Source organism: Trichomonas vaginalis, chromosome IV (genome assembly GCF_026262505.1).
Source record: "Trichomonas vaginalis G3 chromosome IV, whole genome shotgun sequence".
NCBI lineage: Eukaryota > Parabasalia > Trichomonadida > Trichomonadidae > Trichomonas > Trichomonas vaginalis.
Genome location: NC_067206.1, coordinates 9,945,968 through 9,963,119, shown reverse-complemented (window position 1 = coordinate 9,963,119; position 17,152 = coordinate 9,945,968). Strand labels below are relative to the sequence as shown.

Here is a 17,152-nt window from a genome sequence, read left to right as displayed (position 1 = left end):
GAAAGGACGATGAGTTTGCAAAACACGCAAAAGACTTTAATGACCAGATGAAAGGTGAAACAATGCATTTAAATAGAGTCGATGGAACTAAAGAAAATGTTTCTTCTCCACCAGTAGTTCTTCCGTATGGTCCCTATGGAATGTATGGAAACCCTTACGAAAGACCATTTGACCCATTGACTGGTGGAAGTAACTGGTATCATTACGGACGAAGAAGAAAGACAGTCAAGTTGGAGACAGACGTGAAGAAAGCAACTAAAAAGAAACCAAGGAAGAGAGTTATAAAGCAATGAATTCAACAGGGTGAAAAAACAGGTGAAAAAAGAGGTGAGATCTCACCACTTCACCTAAATTTATTTTTGTGCTATGTTTTCATACGTGTGAGGGTGGTGATATCATTAATTTTTAAGTTTATTTTTTATTTTATTTTTATATAAATGACGAAAACTATTGAGATAACAAACTACAACGGTCATGAGTTCAAGAATTTGTTCTTCGTTCCTCGTGAAAATACATTCTATCAGATACGAGGGAGAAAGGGTAAAGTTAGTTTGAGCGTTTATGACTACAAGCATAATGGAAAGTTTATACAAGCATACGATACAAACGGTAAGCGTGTTTCATTAGCTTTGTCAAAACTTACTAACATTTATTTTGACAGTGATTTTGACCTATATGAAGAAGAAAGTGAGTCAGAAGAATATGAACTGTTGTGTGAAGCACAGCAATGGGAGGAGTTGCAATACTTTTGTAAGTGAGAACGTTTATTTTTTACATTAGTGAGGTGAAGTGGTTGGCGGCTTTGTAAATATTTAAGGTTAAGTTAGTGTTGTCGTTTGTGTTGTAAAATATACGTTAACGGTTTTGTAAAGTGTCAAATTCACATATCAGGGGTAAGGAGGCGCGCAGTGCCTCCGTACCCTTGATATGTTTACTAACTATCAATGCTGTACGTGATGAGTTGTTAGTGGCATTGACATCAATGGATGGATCAGAAAGAAGAAGTCGCAGAACACGTGTGTGACCATTAATTGCTCTCAACATAACACTTTAATTGTCAACATCTTCTTACAGTTAAAGAATTCTGTAACAAATTCAATTTATTTGATTTATCAGATACTAATGTTTTAAAAAAGCATATTGTTTTGATCAATTTCATCTAATTCAATATTGCATTCTATTACTGCTACTAAACAATTCATTGTTTCGGCATATCCCATACAATTCGTATTTGTCAAAAAATTAAACATCAAATCCCAAATAGGATATAAATGATTTTTGTAGATACTAATTCTCGAAATTAATGTAGAGATGTTGGATATAAGACTAGTCATATATTAAGGGTGCACACGAGAGGATCATGTAAACTTCAGAATTTAGAACCTTATTTTTAGGCATTATCTTGGCTACCTATTTAGGCTCGAAAAGCAAAAAAATATCAAAAAATACAACTTGACTCCATTATGACCCTTTCATGGAGGTAGTTTTTATCCGCTAGTATTTTCCCTTTGAATCTCTTTACAATTCGAAATCAAATTCAAAACTCAGTAGAAGAAAGGAAGAATCGACTTACTACGGTTGTAATACGAATAAATACATATATTTAATTATTTTTATTTGCATAATAATTGTTTGAAGCTCATATTCCATCAAATTTTTAAATAAAAACATTAAAATGTTGAAAATGTTCATATATTTTAATAGGGTTTTGGCACTTTATTGAGGAATTACTACATACATAGTCGAACTGAACTTGATATTTTGAAATTTAAATTATTTATCAAAATTAAAATTTAACTTGAAATTTATAATTATTTAGTCAGAGTGGGGGACAAACTCGCCCATTGTCACTTTTTCATTAACCTTAAACTTATAATTTTCATTATTTTTAATTAACCTTATTTCTTTCCCAATTCCTGATTTATTTTATTCACTTACTATTAAAAGTCACATTTTAATAAAATATAATAATTTATTTATAGCATTTTTTACTATACTGTAATAAAAAATTAATTATAATAAATTAAATGTTTATTAAATCAAATGTTTTCTTTGCAATAATATTTTTAATGTTGAGTAAACAATGTTGGGATCAAGTGTATCATTTTTCAGACCTTTCTGAACAGCTTCAAGCATACTGATGCATTCGACTTTTTTAAATTGTGTCATTTCTTCGAAATCTCTTGTGACTTTTTTGATAACTTTAACACTTCTCTCTGAATCCAGACCTTTAATTTGCAACTTAATCAGGAATGAAGGAACAACACTGGAATATAACTCGATGACAAGTTCATCGAGTCGAAGATTTGGTTGTACACCACTTGTATGTGCCGGATACCATTGTGTCAAATTTTTTCTGAAATTAACTTTAAAAGTACTAAGTAAGATCATGAGATATAGCAATATATGTTTAAACCAACTTATATTTTGGTTGTACACCACTTGTATGTGCCGGATACCATTGTGTCAAATTTTTTCTGAAATTAACTTTAAAAGTACTAAGTAAGATCATTTATTTTTGCATAATATAATGCCAATATGGTTTCTTTTGATTTTATTTCATTTATAAGCAAATCAGATTTACCCAAAAACTCCACTCCATAAGCGTTCATTTGCTAAATTAAAAAGTGACAATGGGCTAGTCTGTCCCTTTCTCTTTTCTTTTTTATAATAATACATATTATTATATAATTAACATATTCATAATGTTTCACCCTTTCAAAAATATCCTCCTCCTCTCAAATAAACGTACATACGGGTGGCCTCTTTTTTCAAAAAATTAAAATTTGAAATTTTGGGCTCAAATATTAGAGATTTTTTCAACCTTCAACGATATATGTTGTCTATATCAGACCTCCTTTCTTTTTGATACTTAACATTGTTCCTAAATCTTAGCCGTTAAGGCTGTTCTGAAAATATTTTTTTTTCGAAAAAATTCGAAAAAAATTCTTAAAATTCAAAAATCCCTTAATTCCTGAGGATTTTGGAAAAAAGTTTTTACATGAACATGTGTATATTATATGAAGTATATTGATAAGGTAAAAATCAAATTTTATTCCATATTCATCGAGAAAATAAACTAACGAATCCCTCAAAATTGAGAGGGTAATCCTCCTCCTCTCAAATAAACGTACATACGGGTGCACCCTTAATATCACAAAAAATAAAGATAAAAATAAATTTAACACAGAATATTTCGAAAATATTGATAAAGCTCGAAAATATATTAAATTTTCAAACATTTCTACAAACTTAATAAACTTCACATTAAACAAATAAATTTCATTTTTCTGAATATTATAACTTCAACAATATGTTTTAAGGCGTTAAGTCATATCGTTGGATCTGTGTGAAGATAGTCGGATTTGAGGTTCTGATTTAAAATTCGAAAGCTCCTTAAGAGATGTCAATGACTGTCTTTTGATACTGTCTATCCCCTAATTATATTTGAAAGAAGAACTTTGGTAGATGGTATGGCATTTCATTTCAAAGTTCTTAAACTATTTCTTGGTTGACGCAAAAGTAATCAAAAACGCAAAAGTATATATGGAAACCAAAATATATATGCAATTAAAGTAAAGTATAATGATGTGATATCATTTTCACTATCACTCATCAATAAATTCAAAATATTTTTTAAATTTTAATAATTAGATAAGTTAATGATTGGGATGTGGGTTAATACCAGCGGTTATATGATTTATGCTAGAATAAGTAGATTTTGAATGTATTAATATGTTGTCAATCAAAAAGATTTTGCGAGATGAAGAACGGAATATAAGAATGATATCATATGATATGTATATTAAAAATATTAATATGTTATATAAATGTGAATAAAAAAAATAAATATAATTTTTTGAAAAACATTCAAAATTCAGGGAAATTCCTGCAAAATTGTTGCCAATTATGCTGCAAGAATGATTTCAATTTTATTTTAGAAAAAATATATGAAACAAATAATACCAAACAGTTTGTAATTCGTGAAGCTTTTGTAGCTCAATCGGTAGAGCGTAGGTCTCATAATTCTAAGGTTGCGCGTTCGAGTCCCGCTGAAAGCAAATTTCCTTTTTCTTTTTTTTTTCTAAAAATTGAATAGTTGTAAAGTTGTTGTCGATCAAATATTTTTCTGAATAAATCTAAACTTGTACTGATAGAAAATTATGGCTTGGTCATTTCATGATCCAATCCGATGATATTTTTCATATAAGGTTTGGATTATAGAAAATTCGATAAGATTTTGTTAGGAATTGGTGGTCGGTAAGACGGTGTTGCAATCTTTTCTTCAATTTGTTGAGATATCGGGCTTTAAATCCTCTTTTTTTGTTATCATAATCCAATCGAAAGATTCAAAAATTTAATGTTTTCTTGGTTCTGTGTACTCATTGCATTCTCTATGCCATGGTAAAGGAATGTTACGGTCCGAAGTGCAATAACTATAAGTCTTTGCTACTTGGATAAATTTCGTAAAATCCCGATTGATAATGTCACTTTTAATTATTTGCCACGTTTGATCAAGAGAAGAATTCATTCCGCAATGCATTTCAATCGAGAAAAAAACAAATGAATGACTCTTTCTAGATAAATGTAAGGGATTTTCAAGGGAATTTCTCTTCATTTTGCAATAAAATTTTTCATATCATCGACGTTGTTTCTTCAAAATATCCCAAAATGCAAATACGATCGCTTAGAAAATAGTTGCTGTAATGGTTGTAAAAGAAATTTATTTAACCATGAAAATGATACCGAAGTTTCTGATTTTATCTGTGACCCTAGATGTTTCGCCCATTTTTAGATGCAAATACTCTATATTTCATAGATGAATATAATTTTATACTTGGAACACAAGAAATTACAGAGATCTGAACATAACTACCTTCGGCATTTAAACTATACTACCTAATTTAGTTATATTTTTTTACAAATCTTTCTTGTAAACTCTTTATTACTTTGAAGATATCTAAATTTTTTTGAATTAATTTTTAAAAATGGTGGCATTCGTGTATATAACGTAAGGAAACGCTTGTGAGACAGTTTTTTGAGTATCAAAATTCCCAAAAAAAATCGAAAAATGTTTTTTTATTTTAAAATTTATAGCTTTTATCATCAAATTCTCGAAAATAATTTATTTTTGGATTTTTTAGGTCTATGAAAGCAATTCTAAATAGACACTTGATAAAAATATTAGATGAATTTGGACTATAATATCTTATTTTTTTGTATTTGAATATCTTTCTTAGAAATTAAGGATGAATAGCTGAAAAGAATAGAAGAACTCATATGCAAAGAAAACAAAACTGCACAAAATAGAATCTGTTTTGTTGAAACAAGTAAAAATCAGCATGAAAAATCATAATTAGTATGCATCTCAGACTAAATAAGGAATTCCTCAAGATTATAACAAATTTTCAAAGATTGAGATTGGGATAAATTTGGTCTAGACAGTATACTAACAGAGAAAAATTCTTTTATTAGAGAAAATTGTTAATAATACTCTCTCTATCAGCTTACATTCCTGGTAAATATACTGTACAAAGAGATTATGGGTTCTTTACTGTTAAAATAAGTTCAAATATCAACGAAGATTTAAAAGTATAAAGATTTGTTATTAGATCCAGTATACATTGACATAATCTAGGATAATTTAAGCTAAGGGAAGCTCCCAGATTCAGATCATTTTCAATTTTAAGAGTTATCCTCTATTCTCAAATTTTGTGTCTGATTTTTTATTAAATTTATGATGAATGAAGTATCTAAAATAGAATTGATTTGAATTGGATTCAATTTCTTTTTAAAAATTGTTGCAATATTTAAAAACCAATCGTCATACTGCTTCAAGCAAAATACTCAACCACAGTTATCAACACAATTCAAAAATTTTAAAAACCGCCAAAACCGTGTCATTTGCCATACAATGTATTTCCTTGGCGTTCTTCATTCGCTTGTCCAACTTCCAAAGGATTTATACAATACCGGAATTTCTGATTGCCACCGTGCAGTAAATGTTCCATTCGGTGATTCTTCAAACGGTAAACTTGTCGTTAGAATGGAAAAAATCGACAGATTACAAGAAACTCTTATCAGAAGAGTTAAGGGTGCATTCCCAGAAATTACAGAAACAGAACTCGATTATTTCAAGACATCTACAGATGAAATGATGACTGCAAAATACTGGGACCAGAAAATCACAAGAAAAGTTTGCATCAACGGTTACAGTGTTAGAAGCTCTCAATCAATCAATTTCATCCTTACATTATCAAACATCAACTCTCCACCAAACACAGTCAGCGTATTATTCACCGTCTGCAAGTCAGATTACATCTTCATCAACAGCTTTGCTGCTATCACATTATTCAGCATTGTTGATGGCAAGGTTGAGAACGTTGTTTCTTCAATCCCAGCTTCAAAGATCACCCAGATGATGGTTGCTTGCGTTGCTTCCTCTATCGCTCCAGAATACTTCGGCACACATATCGCAACCGAATCATCACTTTCTCCAATCGTTGACTACATCGAGGGATATCTTAACAAGTATGTCACAGTTCTTAAGTACATCAACGAGAACGAGGCCCAGGCTTCCATCAACGATTTCAGAAACAACAACAACGTTGTCGATTTCGCTTCAATTTCTGATCGCATCAGAAAGGTCTGCCTTACAACACCGACACCATCTCCAGAGCCAACAGCTACACCAGCTCCAGAACAGCCAGTCTCCAACAAGAAGTTAGAGAAGAAGCACCGCCGCTCTCATCGCCACGCAATGAGAGGCTAAATGTCTTAGATATCTATTAAAATAAGGCCGTATTAAGAACATTTTAATTTTTTTAAAAAATAAAATATTCTTGATTCAATTTCGTAACTTTTTTTTCTCAAGACAAATAACTCAATCACCAAAAATATTCTCTCACAACGAACTTTTAATTCCATCAATATGACTAAGTATTTCTGGTTCATAATAAAAAAATAAAATTAACATCTGAAGTATTTTTTCATATAAAAGATCAACAGTAGATCCTCATGTAGTGAAAATAAACTTATCCTAAATTACTTCCTTTTAGCTTTGGTTTCCTATTCCATATGATTTATTTTTTGAAGATTTAGGATCTGAAACTAAGAGGAACTTCACTCAGTAAAGTTTTCGAATCATGTTGTTAACGTATGAATCACAACGATTTATATTAAAATTATCGATTTTTGATATCTTGAAAATTCTCTATGGATAAATCGGTCTGTAGCTAATTGTTGTGATGCGCTTACTAATGGTAAAGTTAATAAGGGTTGAAATCAAATGAAAGATTCTTCAAATGTAATTTGACAAAAAATTTGTCACTTTTAATTTCAGAATGGATACAAAGGTACAAGAAGCTTGGACAGCAGTTCAATATGATCGCCTTGAAGTACTTAAATCTCTTATTACATCATCTATTGTTTCACCAAATGCTTCAACATATAGTTCAACAAATCACATTCAAACACTTCTTATGTGCGCTGCAGCACATGGATCCATTGAATGTGCACAATTTCTTTTAGATAAAGGTGCTAAGGTTGATAATAAGAACTTTGCAGGATATACTGCGTTACATTGGGCTGCTTATACAGGAAGAACAGAAACAATCGATTTACTTGCAAATAAAGGAGCCAATCTTGAAGCAAGAACAGAAGATGGCAAGACTCCATTACATATTGCAGCACAACGCGGTCATTTGGAATTCATCAAAGCGTTTTTGAAACTTAGCACTGATGATCGTCCAATAGACATAAATTCTGTAGCTAGCAATGGCTGGAATGCATTGTTTTTTGCTGTAATGGCAAATCAACAAGATGTTGCTGAATATCTCGTTAAACAGGGTATTGATAAAGATTCTCCCGATGCAGAAAACAAGACTGTTGATGCTTTTGCGGAAAAGTATCATAGATTCTGGCTTAAATCTCTACTTCATCACGAAGATTCTTCTCAACAATAAGTACCTTCGAAAATATGTTTGATAAACTTTACCTCTATTTGTATTTTTAAAATATACGTCTATACTTTTTCTTTTTCCAAACAAAGACAATATTTGATATTTTAGTTTTGATTTATGAGTAAAATTGAAAGCAAATAAACAAGATTTTTATACAACTTTACAAGATGGATGGTTCTTGAAGTCAAAAAACTCAAATTGATTTAGAAATCTGCTCAATCCTCTCTTATTTCATTTATAACTCCATTTCAAAGAAAGCATACTAAAAGTAGCTTCTTGGTTCAAAATAATTAGTAGGTTGGGTTTTCTCCGATGCAGCGTCAAATTTTCAAAATTTTATGAAGACGAAAAACATAGAACCATCTATTATGGTATCAGGTGACAACTCCTATGGCCAACTTTGGTGCAAGAAGGAGACACAAGTCACAGCTAAATTCATTAAAGCAACATCTTTCCCATTCGAATCAAAAATTTCTAGAATATCACACGTTTCTGCATGGAATCAATCTATTGCTTTCGTTTTCGATGATTTTAAAGTATTTTTTAGACCAGAGGATGGACAAATTCACGAATTTTCTACAGGAACTTTACGTCAGATTTGTTGCTTAGAAAATAATGTTATTACTCTCCAGTACGATGGCAAAGTATATAACTATTTAGAGAAGAATTTCTATCAACAAGAAGGAATTTCTCAAATTGCGGCATCAAATAATTATATTCTCGGCTTAAATAATACAGGTGTTGTTTACTTATTTGGAGCTGTTAATGAACCAGCTAAAGAAATTGAAAAGGATGCAACAGCTATCTGCTGCACAGGAGATGAAGTATTTATCATTAAATCTAATAGTATTATTGTTTGGACAAATGAAGATTCTAAGAGCTTTGAAACTTCTACAAAGATTATTGCTGGTTATGGTTCAGAAACAGAAGCTTTATTTATTGATACGGATGGAAACCTTTGGCATTACGATAGCGATGCATTATTACAAGTATTTGGACTTCCACCAGTAGTATTTGCTGCTGTTGGCATCCAACACTATGCTGCAATTAGTTATGATGGATCTCTTTATACATGGGGCTTCAATCCATCTGCCCAGCTTGGAATTGGAAGCGATAAGCCATCAAACGATCCATATCACGTCCTTGATGGTACAAGATTAGTTGCTTGCGGAACTCATCATACTCTTGCTGTTTGTGGTGGCGCACCAGAAATCCCTGAAGGTTTTAATAATTCTGTTATGATAAAATCTGCGAAACTTCATCCAAACCAAAAATCAGTAATTTCTCGCGCTGAACTTTTATACTAAACTATTTTATTCTTTATGAATTATAATAACTCCAAATTTCAATTACATTTTTCACAAAGATCTTTATATTTCGACAATAAATGCAATAAATTTTATCAAATTTCGTTACAAAACCATAAAATTGAACTTATGAAATTTCAGATATCATTCAAAAATGATTGAATATTAAGTTAATGATATAAAATAATTAACATTTTTATGAATGATTTCATCATTAATCGAGGTGAAACTATTCTTGAACATTGCCAACATACGTTAAAGATGTATGAAGATTGGAATGATGAAATAAATAAAGCTCATGAACAAAATCGTCTTTTATTTATTCACCCTGTTACTATTCATGAACCAAAAGAGGTGCCAACAACTAGAAAAAGTAGATATTCGCAAAAGAGTAACGCAGAAACTACAAAGGCAATAGATCCTTTAGAGGTTACATTAGAACAAGTGAATTGTGAATTTAAATACAATCAAAATGCAGAACCGACAGCTGAAGAGGTTGAATTTCGTCGATCTCATACGTTTAAGTTCTACAAAGATCGTAGAAACAATACTAAACCCGATCCCAAGATTGACGTTAATATTATTCGTTATCGAGGACCAGACGAAACAAGTGGAAGAATGACTAGAATACCAAATACAAGTTCTGTAATAGGCACACCACAATCTTACAAAAACGGAGATCTTCGAAGAAAGATTCAAATCCGGAAAAAGACACTTCAAAATTCCCAATCATCATTGAAATATAAATATGTTAAAGTTCCACATGACATCAGGGTAACAGGTTATCAACCAGATCCAAGAGAAAAGGCACCAGATTTTCATTTTTGTACACTCGAATGCGAGGAAATCGAACTTAAGATCAAAAAGACTCAAAAAGAAATCGAGAATAATCTCAAACGCGCCGAAAGAACCGTCAGGAAAATTCAAGATCAATTTGAAACTGCAGAACCAATGTATTCCAATATTAGTTCTACCAGATCTCCTCGTAGGTTTAGGAGTAATTTTAGCCATTGATGTACATATATATTGTTTGTATATTTTTAAATTTTTTTAAATACCATGAATTTATCTATATATTATAAGACAAGTTTTTATAAACGAGCATTTCAATTGTTTTATACCTAAAAAATGGAAAACTATTTTCTCATGACATTTTCAAAGTTTTTTTGATCTGACATTTGTAAACAGTTTACGTTGCCAGATTTATAACTTTACAAACGTCAGATTTCGCTCAATGGATAGACCTTTTTATTTCTCCCTTATAGCACTTCTTTCAATTGGTATTTATATGATCCTGGATGCTATTTCCGGTCTTGGTGAGATGAACAAAGGAGGTTTGCCGTTACTTATGGGTGATTTCGCAGTATTCGATATACTTTTCCCTCTTTCTTGCTTTGCATTAGCTGCTATTTTCTTCGGCTATAGATTCAACGAAATATCGGCATTTCCAATTGCTGCAACTATTTTGACTACAGTATATACAGCAATTACCTGGAAATTTTCGATTGGATATATGGTTGACCCAGTTGGATATATTGCATCAAAGAAATCACTTTGGTATTCTAAGGAATTACAAAGAGATATTCAAAGATTTATGAATGACTTCCAATGCTGCGGAATTGACCTCAATGATACAATTAACAATCCAATGTGCAATCATCGTGACCAATGGTCATGCGCACAGGGCATTGCTCTTCACAAAGGACATATTTATAGGGAACACGCTTATTCTTTGTTCATAAAATGCTTCTTACCAATAGCCACTACAGCTATTTTATGGGCTGTCCACCTTACAGGCGGTATTAAAGAATCTAATGATAATGATCAGAAGAAACCCTCCGAATCAAAACTATAGACAAATCAACGAACACTTCTACCACACTAATTAGCAAATCCAACAGATCCTGTACCCTTCAACGAACGAAAAATTATATTCATGAATCATTCAATTAAAGAATTACGACAAAGACCATGACGAATATACAAGTGTTGCTGTAACTCCAGTTGGAGAAACAAGAGCCATTCTTGCAGCAACAGAATCAAATAGAGTTGTTTCCCCATGGGCCGCAACAACAACAGATACAGAAGAACTCAGAGTTCATCCTTTCTTTAGAGAAAGACAAGAGCCTGACAATTTATCGTCTTATCCAGTCAGAAAGGAAGTTCCCCCTGGATTTGAAAATCTATTGGTGCAGGATTTTCAGACACAACAGATGAGACTGTACGCGGTGATCATGTACAGGCAACTACTGCTGCTATGTCTCGATTCCCATCATTATTTGTCGAAGAATTTAAGTGATTTAATTTTCTATTCAAATTAACATGTTAATTTACCAGTAAATATTATTAAGTATTAATATCAGCGTTTTTCTTTATTGAATCCACTATCATCTGGAAATTTTGTAGATTATCTTTACATCAATGCTTTCTAACATATAGAAACTCTAAATATTTGAACTAATATTCAATCAAATATGAGCAGCTTACAAAATGCGTCTATTTAATTAAGTTTTAAAAATCTGAATTTTGATTTAATTTAAGTGAATGATTTAGCAAGGTGATATGTATACCATTTCAGTGATACTATATCTAACTAGCAATGATCGTTTTCCTCTCAAATTTGATGCATTCCAAACATTTTCATCAATGAAGAACGTCAGTTCTGACCTAGAAATCAGAGAAATATCATTACAGGATTATAAAGAAAGATTTACAGAAGTGTTTGATATTGGTTCTGGCTCATTCGGTAAGGTTATTAAGGCAATTGACAATGAATGCAAGAAGATGATTGCAATTAAAGTAATACTGCAGCAAGGATCATATGAATCAACTTACAAATGCGTCCAAAATGAGATCACAATGATGAATAAATTCAAAATGAAAGAAATATGCAATCTTTCAGATTACTTTCACATTAACTCAAGTTTTTACTTGATTTTAGAATTTTGCAGCTTAGGTAACATTAGCAAATATAAAACAAAGATGACTTCTCCAATTCTCCTTGCAATAATTAGAGATATTTCAAAACCATTAGAAAAGTTCCATAAAGAAGGATTTGTTCACTATGATATCAAACCTCAAAATATATTGCTTACATTATCAGGAGATATCAAAGTTTGTGACTTCGGAATCATGGGAAGAGAATTGGAAAGCGTAAAAAACACAACAAATGCAATTTCTTCATTAAAGAAAGGGACAGAAATGTACATGGCTCCAGAAGTAAAGGAAATGAATCAGCTTTCAACGGCAGCAGATATTTATTCTCTTGGTGTTACAATTTTCGAAATGATTTCGGGAATTCCGCTTTGCTTAACAAATTGCACAAGTTCTCAACAATGGTTTGATGAGAATCAACATAAAATATCAAATGGAAAACCAATAGCTCCAATCATCGAAAAGATTGTTAATTCTTGCTTGATTTCGGATCCTTCTTCAAGAATATCTGCAATCAATATCTTAAAGATGATCCCTTCTCTTCCACCATCTTTTATATTGTTAAAAGATCTAACTACAGTTGATATGGGTTCAATTGTTTAAATATTCTCATATTTTGGCAACTAAGAATAAAAAACGTTTTAATATTCTCAATGTATTTTCTGTTGTTATGTGATACTGCTTCTGGTCTAATAACTGTTTATAATCGACATTAAATTAGATCAATCTCTAATGATTGAATCAAAAAACGAATGAAATGATTCTTTTAGAAATGATACTGGCATATTTTGGCAAACAATCCTTTATTGAATGAAAAGTAGTAGGATATGACGGGTTTAGTGACTTTTTTTGTAAACGTAAGAATTCATACAATATCGAGTGATTTTGTATCATTTTTTTTAACATATGAAGTAAAAAATGTATGATTCTTACGGTTTTTATTCTTACGTTTTTGAATAAATCAAGATTTAAAAAATTTTCAAAATTGTAAGACATTTACACTCAGCCCAAACATAATGAAATAAATCATTAAAAAAATTAACATTAATTTTAAAATAATTTTTTTATCTTTTATAAAAGAAGCTATATATAGATGATGTCAGATATTCCGCGATTAATTAAACATTGTTTAAATCCTGAATGGAATCAATGGAGTCATAATCAAAGACCTCATAAACGAGTAAAAGAAATTAGAAATAAACTTCTTACGAAAAATTAAAACTTAGTTATGTTTATTATTTTATTTTTTTATTTTGTATGAAATGAGTGAATCAAAATTCGTGACTGTAAATCAATTAATGAATAAACTTTCACCAATTCTCACCCAGGTTAAACAAGTAGACGTTTATTTTGATGATTACATACAAAGTTTATTTTATAAAGGTAAGTTTAATATTAAACCTATTGCTTTTGCATTTGATGGTAAATTAATCGAAAATTCAAAAATTTGGAAATTAATTCCGGATATTGAATTTATAACAAATATTAAGGATAAATGGTTTAAACAACAAAACCACCTCACTAAAGTTCTTTGTAGATTAATGATTAAAACTGAGGAAAAAGAATTTAACGGGTTTAAATATCATCCGTGTAAAATTTTAGAACTTGGTAACGAAAAACTTCAGAAAAAATTAAACGATAGACTATCAAAAGATAAAGTTGAAAGAGTAAATAAACTCGCTAAAGGTAATGGTAATGATGAAGAAGAATTTGATGAGTTCAACATTGAACTTTAAGAAACTAATGATTATTTGAATTTATGAAATCAATTATTTGATTCATTCTTTCTTCAATCTCTTCTATTCTTTTTGTTAAATCATCTATTTTCATTAATGAGGTGATTCTTGTTTGAGGAATAGATTTCAAACTAACCACTCCTTTTATTTTTGAAATTTTGAATCCATCAACTTTAAACATTTTATTCAATTTACATGTTGTCAATTCTTCAAATAATTTTTTATTATTAGCATAATAGTCATTAAATTCTTCAACAGATGAAAAAATTTTTATTTCAGTAATTGGTTTAACAACGTTTATTTTTTGTTGAACATTTTCACTTTCATTTATTTCTTCCTCCTCTGTTTCATTTATTTTTAAAATCAGTTTCATTTATCATTAAATAAAAATTGGAATATAAGTGATGAAATATATTTTTTAATTAATATTAAATCAGAAATGGCGGCAGGATTCTTTAAAAAATTATGGGATGGAATTAAGAAAGCTGCGGGTTGGGTTCATAAAAAGATTATTAAACCCATTGCAAACTTTTTGGCACCAGTAGCGAAAACGGCAGGAACTATCATAGGTGGAGTATTAGGTACTAAAGCAGGTAATCCGGCGATGGGAGCACAAGCAGGTAACGCAATTGGTGGAATAGCTGAAGGAATACTTAATAAAATAGGGGGTAGATAGTGGAAAAATAAATTATTTTAAAATTATTTTTATCTTAGTATCGGTTGTAGTCTTTGATAAACTTTTTCTCCTTTATTTAAAACTTCTCTTATTGGGGCAGCTTTTGGTGTTATTGATTCAGCAACGTCACTAATTGCTTCTTTATTCTTAAATATCCAATTTGCTCCCTTCTTCAATGTTTCCCAAACTTTACTCGCTCCTCTTTTTACTTTATCCCACAGTTTCTTAAATATACCTGCAGCCATAGTTGATTATTTCATTAAGGATACCCTTACATTGCGTAGTTAGAAAGAGAATATGATATTGTCATGATTGCTAAAGTTTTAGGCTCCAGAAATGAATATACATCAAACTGAAACAATTGATAAATTGAATGAACTTTTGAGAGGTTCTCAAATAAAAAAAATTATCTAATTTTTTACAATATTACTATTATTTTATCCACATATGTATATATAGTAATTTGAGAAAACTTTTAGGAAAAAATAAGTTTAATAAAAATCTGAATTTTACTTGTTGTGGGATTGTTATTAATTGACACTCCAAACGTATTACTAATAGTTATGCGTATGCAATTAAAGTATTTCTGATGGACAAAATGTGAGATTTATATCAGATAATTCATTTCTACTATTAAGTTATTCATTTATGAGTTTGCACTTATTCGCACTAAATAAATAACTATTAAAAATTGTTTTAATTAATTGACACCATATAATAGAGTGAATTTTGTTTGATCAAACAACAATAGATGATAGATATAAAGCCAAGAAACTTGCTATTAATATGCTCTACTTGCTATTTCAATGTAAGTATGATATTTTCTAAATGTTTCGTTCAGATAACTTAGATATATTAGTCAAAATTTGAAATTTTAATAGCACATATATTAAAAATAATTATTATTCATAAAAGATTAATGAAATAGTAAAAAAATCAATCAAATTATAAAAATACAACATTTAGAAGAATTCTTATTATCCTTCAAAAAGTCAGTATTTCTGCTGTAATTTTCTACAACATTGTAGTTATTGCACTTTGTCTATGGATTTGTATATATGTTATATATAAATTATATATCTAAACTGCCCATAAGTGCAATTTTTATATAAATTGTTTATTTCTTTAACAATTTCATATGAAATATGCTTTTTTAAGCGTATCAAAGCTGTGTTCTTAATGTGCATGGATATATCAAGAAAAATGTCGAAAAAAAATGTGAATTCACAAATTCACTGAATTTTCACCGTTTTTTGAATTTTGCTACAGCACTAATATTAAATAATACTAAAATCTTCTGTCTTTGTAAAAGAATAAATTCTGACAAAAAGTGCTCGTTTAAATTTAATGATCATCTGTATGACTAAGTGGTAAAAAGTGTTTATGACCAAAAAGGGTTACATGCTTAGTCTATTTTTCTGACAGGATACTCTAGATTTACATGATCTCTATTTCATATCTCCGTTTTTAGATTCTTCGACAGATTTTATGATAGAAAACCAAGATTAACAAATTTCCGGCATGTTAATGAAGAAATCTGCAGCTACCCTCAATATTATTTCAATAATCAGTATCGTTTCTCTTACAATTTATTTTTTTCTCAATAATTTAACAAGAAATAACAATACACACTTGGTTTTACGTATAAAAGCTAAGTGTCGAACTTAATCAACTTTACTTACTTAGCAAATGAATATTTTTGTGGTTGCGAGTTCTGAATGCTGAAGTTTTAGATTTCTCTATAAATGATATCATTGCACTTACAATGTTGTTCCAGCCTATCGCATAAATCATAGAAAATCCAAAAAAAAAATAATATAAAGAAAATTCATGTCATGAAGTTCAAAAAATACCGTGTAACATTAAAATTTGTTATGCATAATACATTTTAGCTATTATTGATTTTTTTTTAATTTTCGAGAAATTGAATGGTGAGTCCGATAGAGAAATTTTTAAAAATCCTAGTGCCTCATAGAAGTAATTTCCCTCGTCTCCCATACTTCCAAATGTATGCATATGACATAAACTTTTATGCATTACACAAGTGGCCAATAATATCTATAGAGTAAAAAATTAGAAATTTAATTTTTTTATATGATAGTTATATTTCAGATTTGCGAGCGTAACTTTTTTCTCCATGGCATACTTGTTTTAAGAGCAAATGATCAAAATCGTCCTTCAATTATTGAAGGAGCTGATATCTTTTGAAAATTGAATTGAAAGGGTATTCAATTTTCAAATTTCCTCTCAATTTTGGAAACATATCAACTCTATGAATTAACAATTATGTGCCTTCACAGTTTATCAGTCATATAAGGTGCTTATAAAGAAAAAAGTTACGCTCGCAAAATATGTTTTTATATAGATTTCACATAAAATAATTATGTAATTTCTAAAAAGAATATTTTTGTTCTTGAATATTAAAGTGTATTGTAGTTTAAAAAGTTTTAAATATGTTGCTAAAATTTCAGGTTTATAGCTCATGTCTAGCATGACTTCTTCGTATGCGCAAAAAATCTGACACGTAAGGGTATCCTT

At 30.0% G+C, this 17,152-nt stretch overlaps 9 protein-coding genes and 1 non-coding gene across 10 annotated transcripts, besides 5 other annotated features; 9 read left to right on the top strand and 1 right to left on the bottom strand.

Annotated features, from left to right (window-relative positions):
- Positions 1-940: part of a mobile genetic element that runs on past the window's edge.
- On the top strand, positions 63-293 carry TVAGG3_0061840 (protein of unknown function, DUF4107 family; the record flags this gene model as incomplete). The annotated part of the gene is made up of 1 exon (XM_051221415.1): positions 63-293. One exon carries the CDS (start codon positions 63-65, stop codon positions 291-293), a length of 231 nt encoding a protein of 76 aa, XP_051106401.1.
- Positions 438-758, top strand: TVAGG3_0061830 (uncharacterized protein; the record flags this gene model as incomplete). Its single annotated transcript, XM_001321020.1, has 1 exon — positions 438-758. The coding sequence occupies one exon, from the start codon at positions 438-440 to the stop codon at positions 756-758; it is 321 nt and encodes a 106-aa protein (XP_001321055.1).
- Positions 759-940: a terminal%2Cinverted (terminal inverted repeat of Maverick-1B transposon ID:TVAGG3_0061820).
- Positions 941-1,822: 882 nt separating this feature from the next.
- Positions 1,823-1,860: a terminal%2Cinverted (terminal inverted repeat of MuDR-5_TvMULE4 transposon ID:TVAGG3_0061810).
- Positions 1,823-2,656: a mobile genetic element.
- Positions 2,619-2,656: a terminal%2Cinverted (terminal inverted repeat of MuDR-5_TvMULE4 transposon ID:TVAGG3_0061810).
- Positions 2,657-3,988: 1,332 nt separating this feature from the next.
- Positions 3,989-4,061, top strand: TVAGG3_0061800. The gene has a single exon. It is a non-coding gene; the product is annotated as a tRNA-Met (tRNA).
- Positions 4,062-5,897: 1,836 nt separating this feature from the next.
- TVAGG3_0061790 (uncharacterized protein) lies at positions 5,898-6,895 on the top strand (the record flags this gene model as incomplete). The annotated part of the gene is made up of 1 exon (XM_001321018.2): positions 5,915-6,772. One exon carries the CDS (start codon positions 5,915-5,917, stop codon positions 6,770-6,772), a length of 858 nt encoding a protein of 285 aa, XP_001321053.1.
- Positions 6,896-7,343: 448 nt separating this feature from the next.
- TVAGG3_0061780 (spectrin binding) lies at positions 7,344-7,964 on the top strand (the record flags this gene model as incomplete). Its single annotated transcript, XM_001321017.1, has 1 exon — positions 7,344-7,964. One exon carries the CDS (start codon positions 7,344-7,346, stop codon positions 7,962-7,964), a length of 621 nt encoding a protein of 206 aa, XP_001321052.1.
- A 335-nt stretch (positions 7,965-8,299) lies between these two features.
- On the top strand, positions 8,300-9,270 carry TVAGG3_0061770 (regulator of chromosome condensation 1/beta-lactamase-inhibitor protein II family; the record flags this gene model as incomplete). The annotated part of the gene is made up of 1 exon (XM_001321016.2): positions 8,300-9,268. The coding sequence occupies one exon, from the start codon at positions 8,300-8,302 to the stop codon at positions 9,266-9,268; it is 969 nt and encodes a 322-aa protein (XP_001321051.1).
- Positions 9,271-9,466: 196 nt separating this feature from the next.
- Positions 9,467-10,282, top strand: TVAGG3_0061760 (uncharacterized protein; the record flags this gene model as incomplete). The annotated part of the gene is made up of 1 exon (XM_001321015.1): positions 9,467-10,282. The coding sequence occupies one exon, from the start codon at positions 9,467-9,469 to the stop codon at positions 10,280-10,282; it is 816 nt and encodes a 271-aa protein (XP_001321050.1).
- A 233-nt stretch (positions 10,283-10,515) lies between these two features.
- On the top strand, positions 10,516-11,603 carry TVAGG3_0061750 (uncharacterized protein; the record flags this gene model as incomplete). Its single annotated transcript, XM_001321014.1, has 1 exon — positions 10,557-11,123. The coding sequence occupies one exon, from the start codon at positions 10,557-10,559 to the stop codon at positions 11,121-11,123; it is 567 nt and encodes a 188-aa protein (XP_001321049.1).
- A 243-nt stretch (positions 11,604-11,846) lies between these two features.
- TVAGG3_0061740 (MAP kinase kinase kinase kinase protein) lies at positions 11,847-12,822 on the top strand (the record flags this gene model as incomplete). Its single annotated transcript, XM_001321013.1, has 1 exon — positions 11,915-12,805. One exon carries the CDS (start codon positions 11,915-11,917, stop codon positions 12,803-12,805), a length of 891 nt encoding a protein of 296 aa, XP_001321048.1.
- A 1,821-nt stretch (positions 12,823-14,643) lies between these two features.
- TVAGG3_0061730 (uncharacterized protein) lies at positions 14,644-14,859 on the bottom strand (the record flags this gene model as incomplete). The annotated part of the gene is made up of 1 exon (XM_051221414.1): positions 14,644-14,859. The coding sequence occupies one exon, from the start codon at positions 14,857-14,859 to the stop codon at positions 14,644-14,646; it is 216 nt and encodes a 71-aa protein (XP_051106400.1).
- Positions 14,860-17,152: the final 2,293 nt, after the last annotated feature.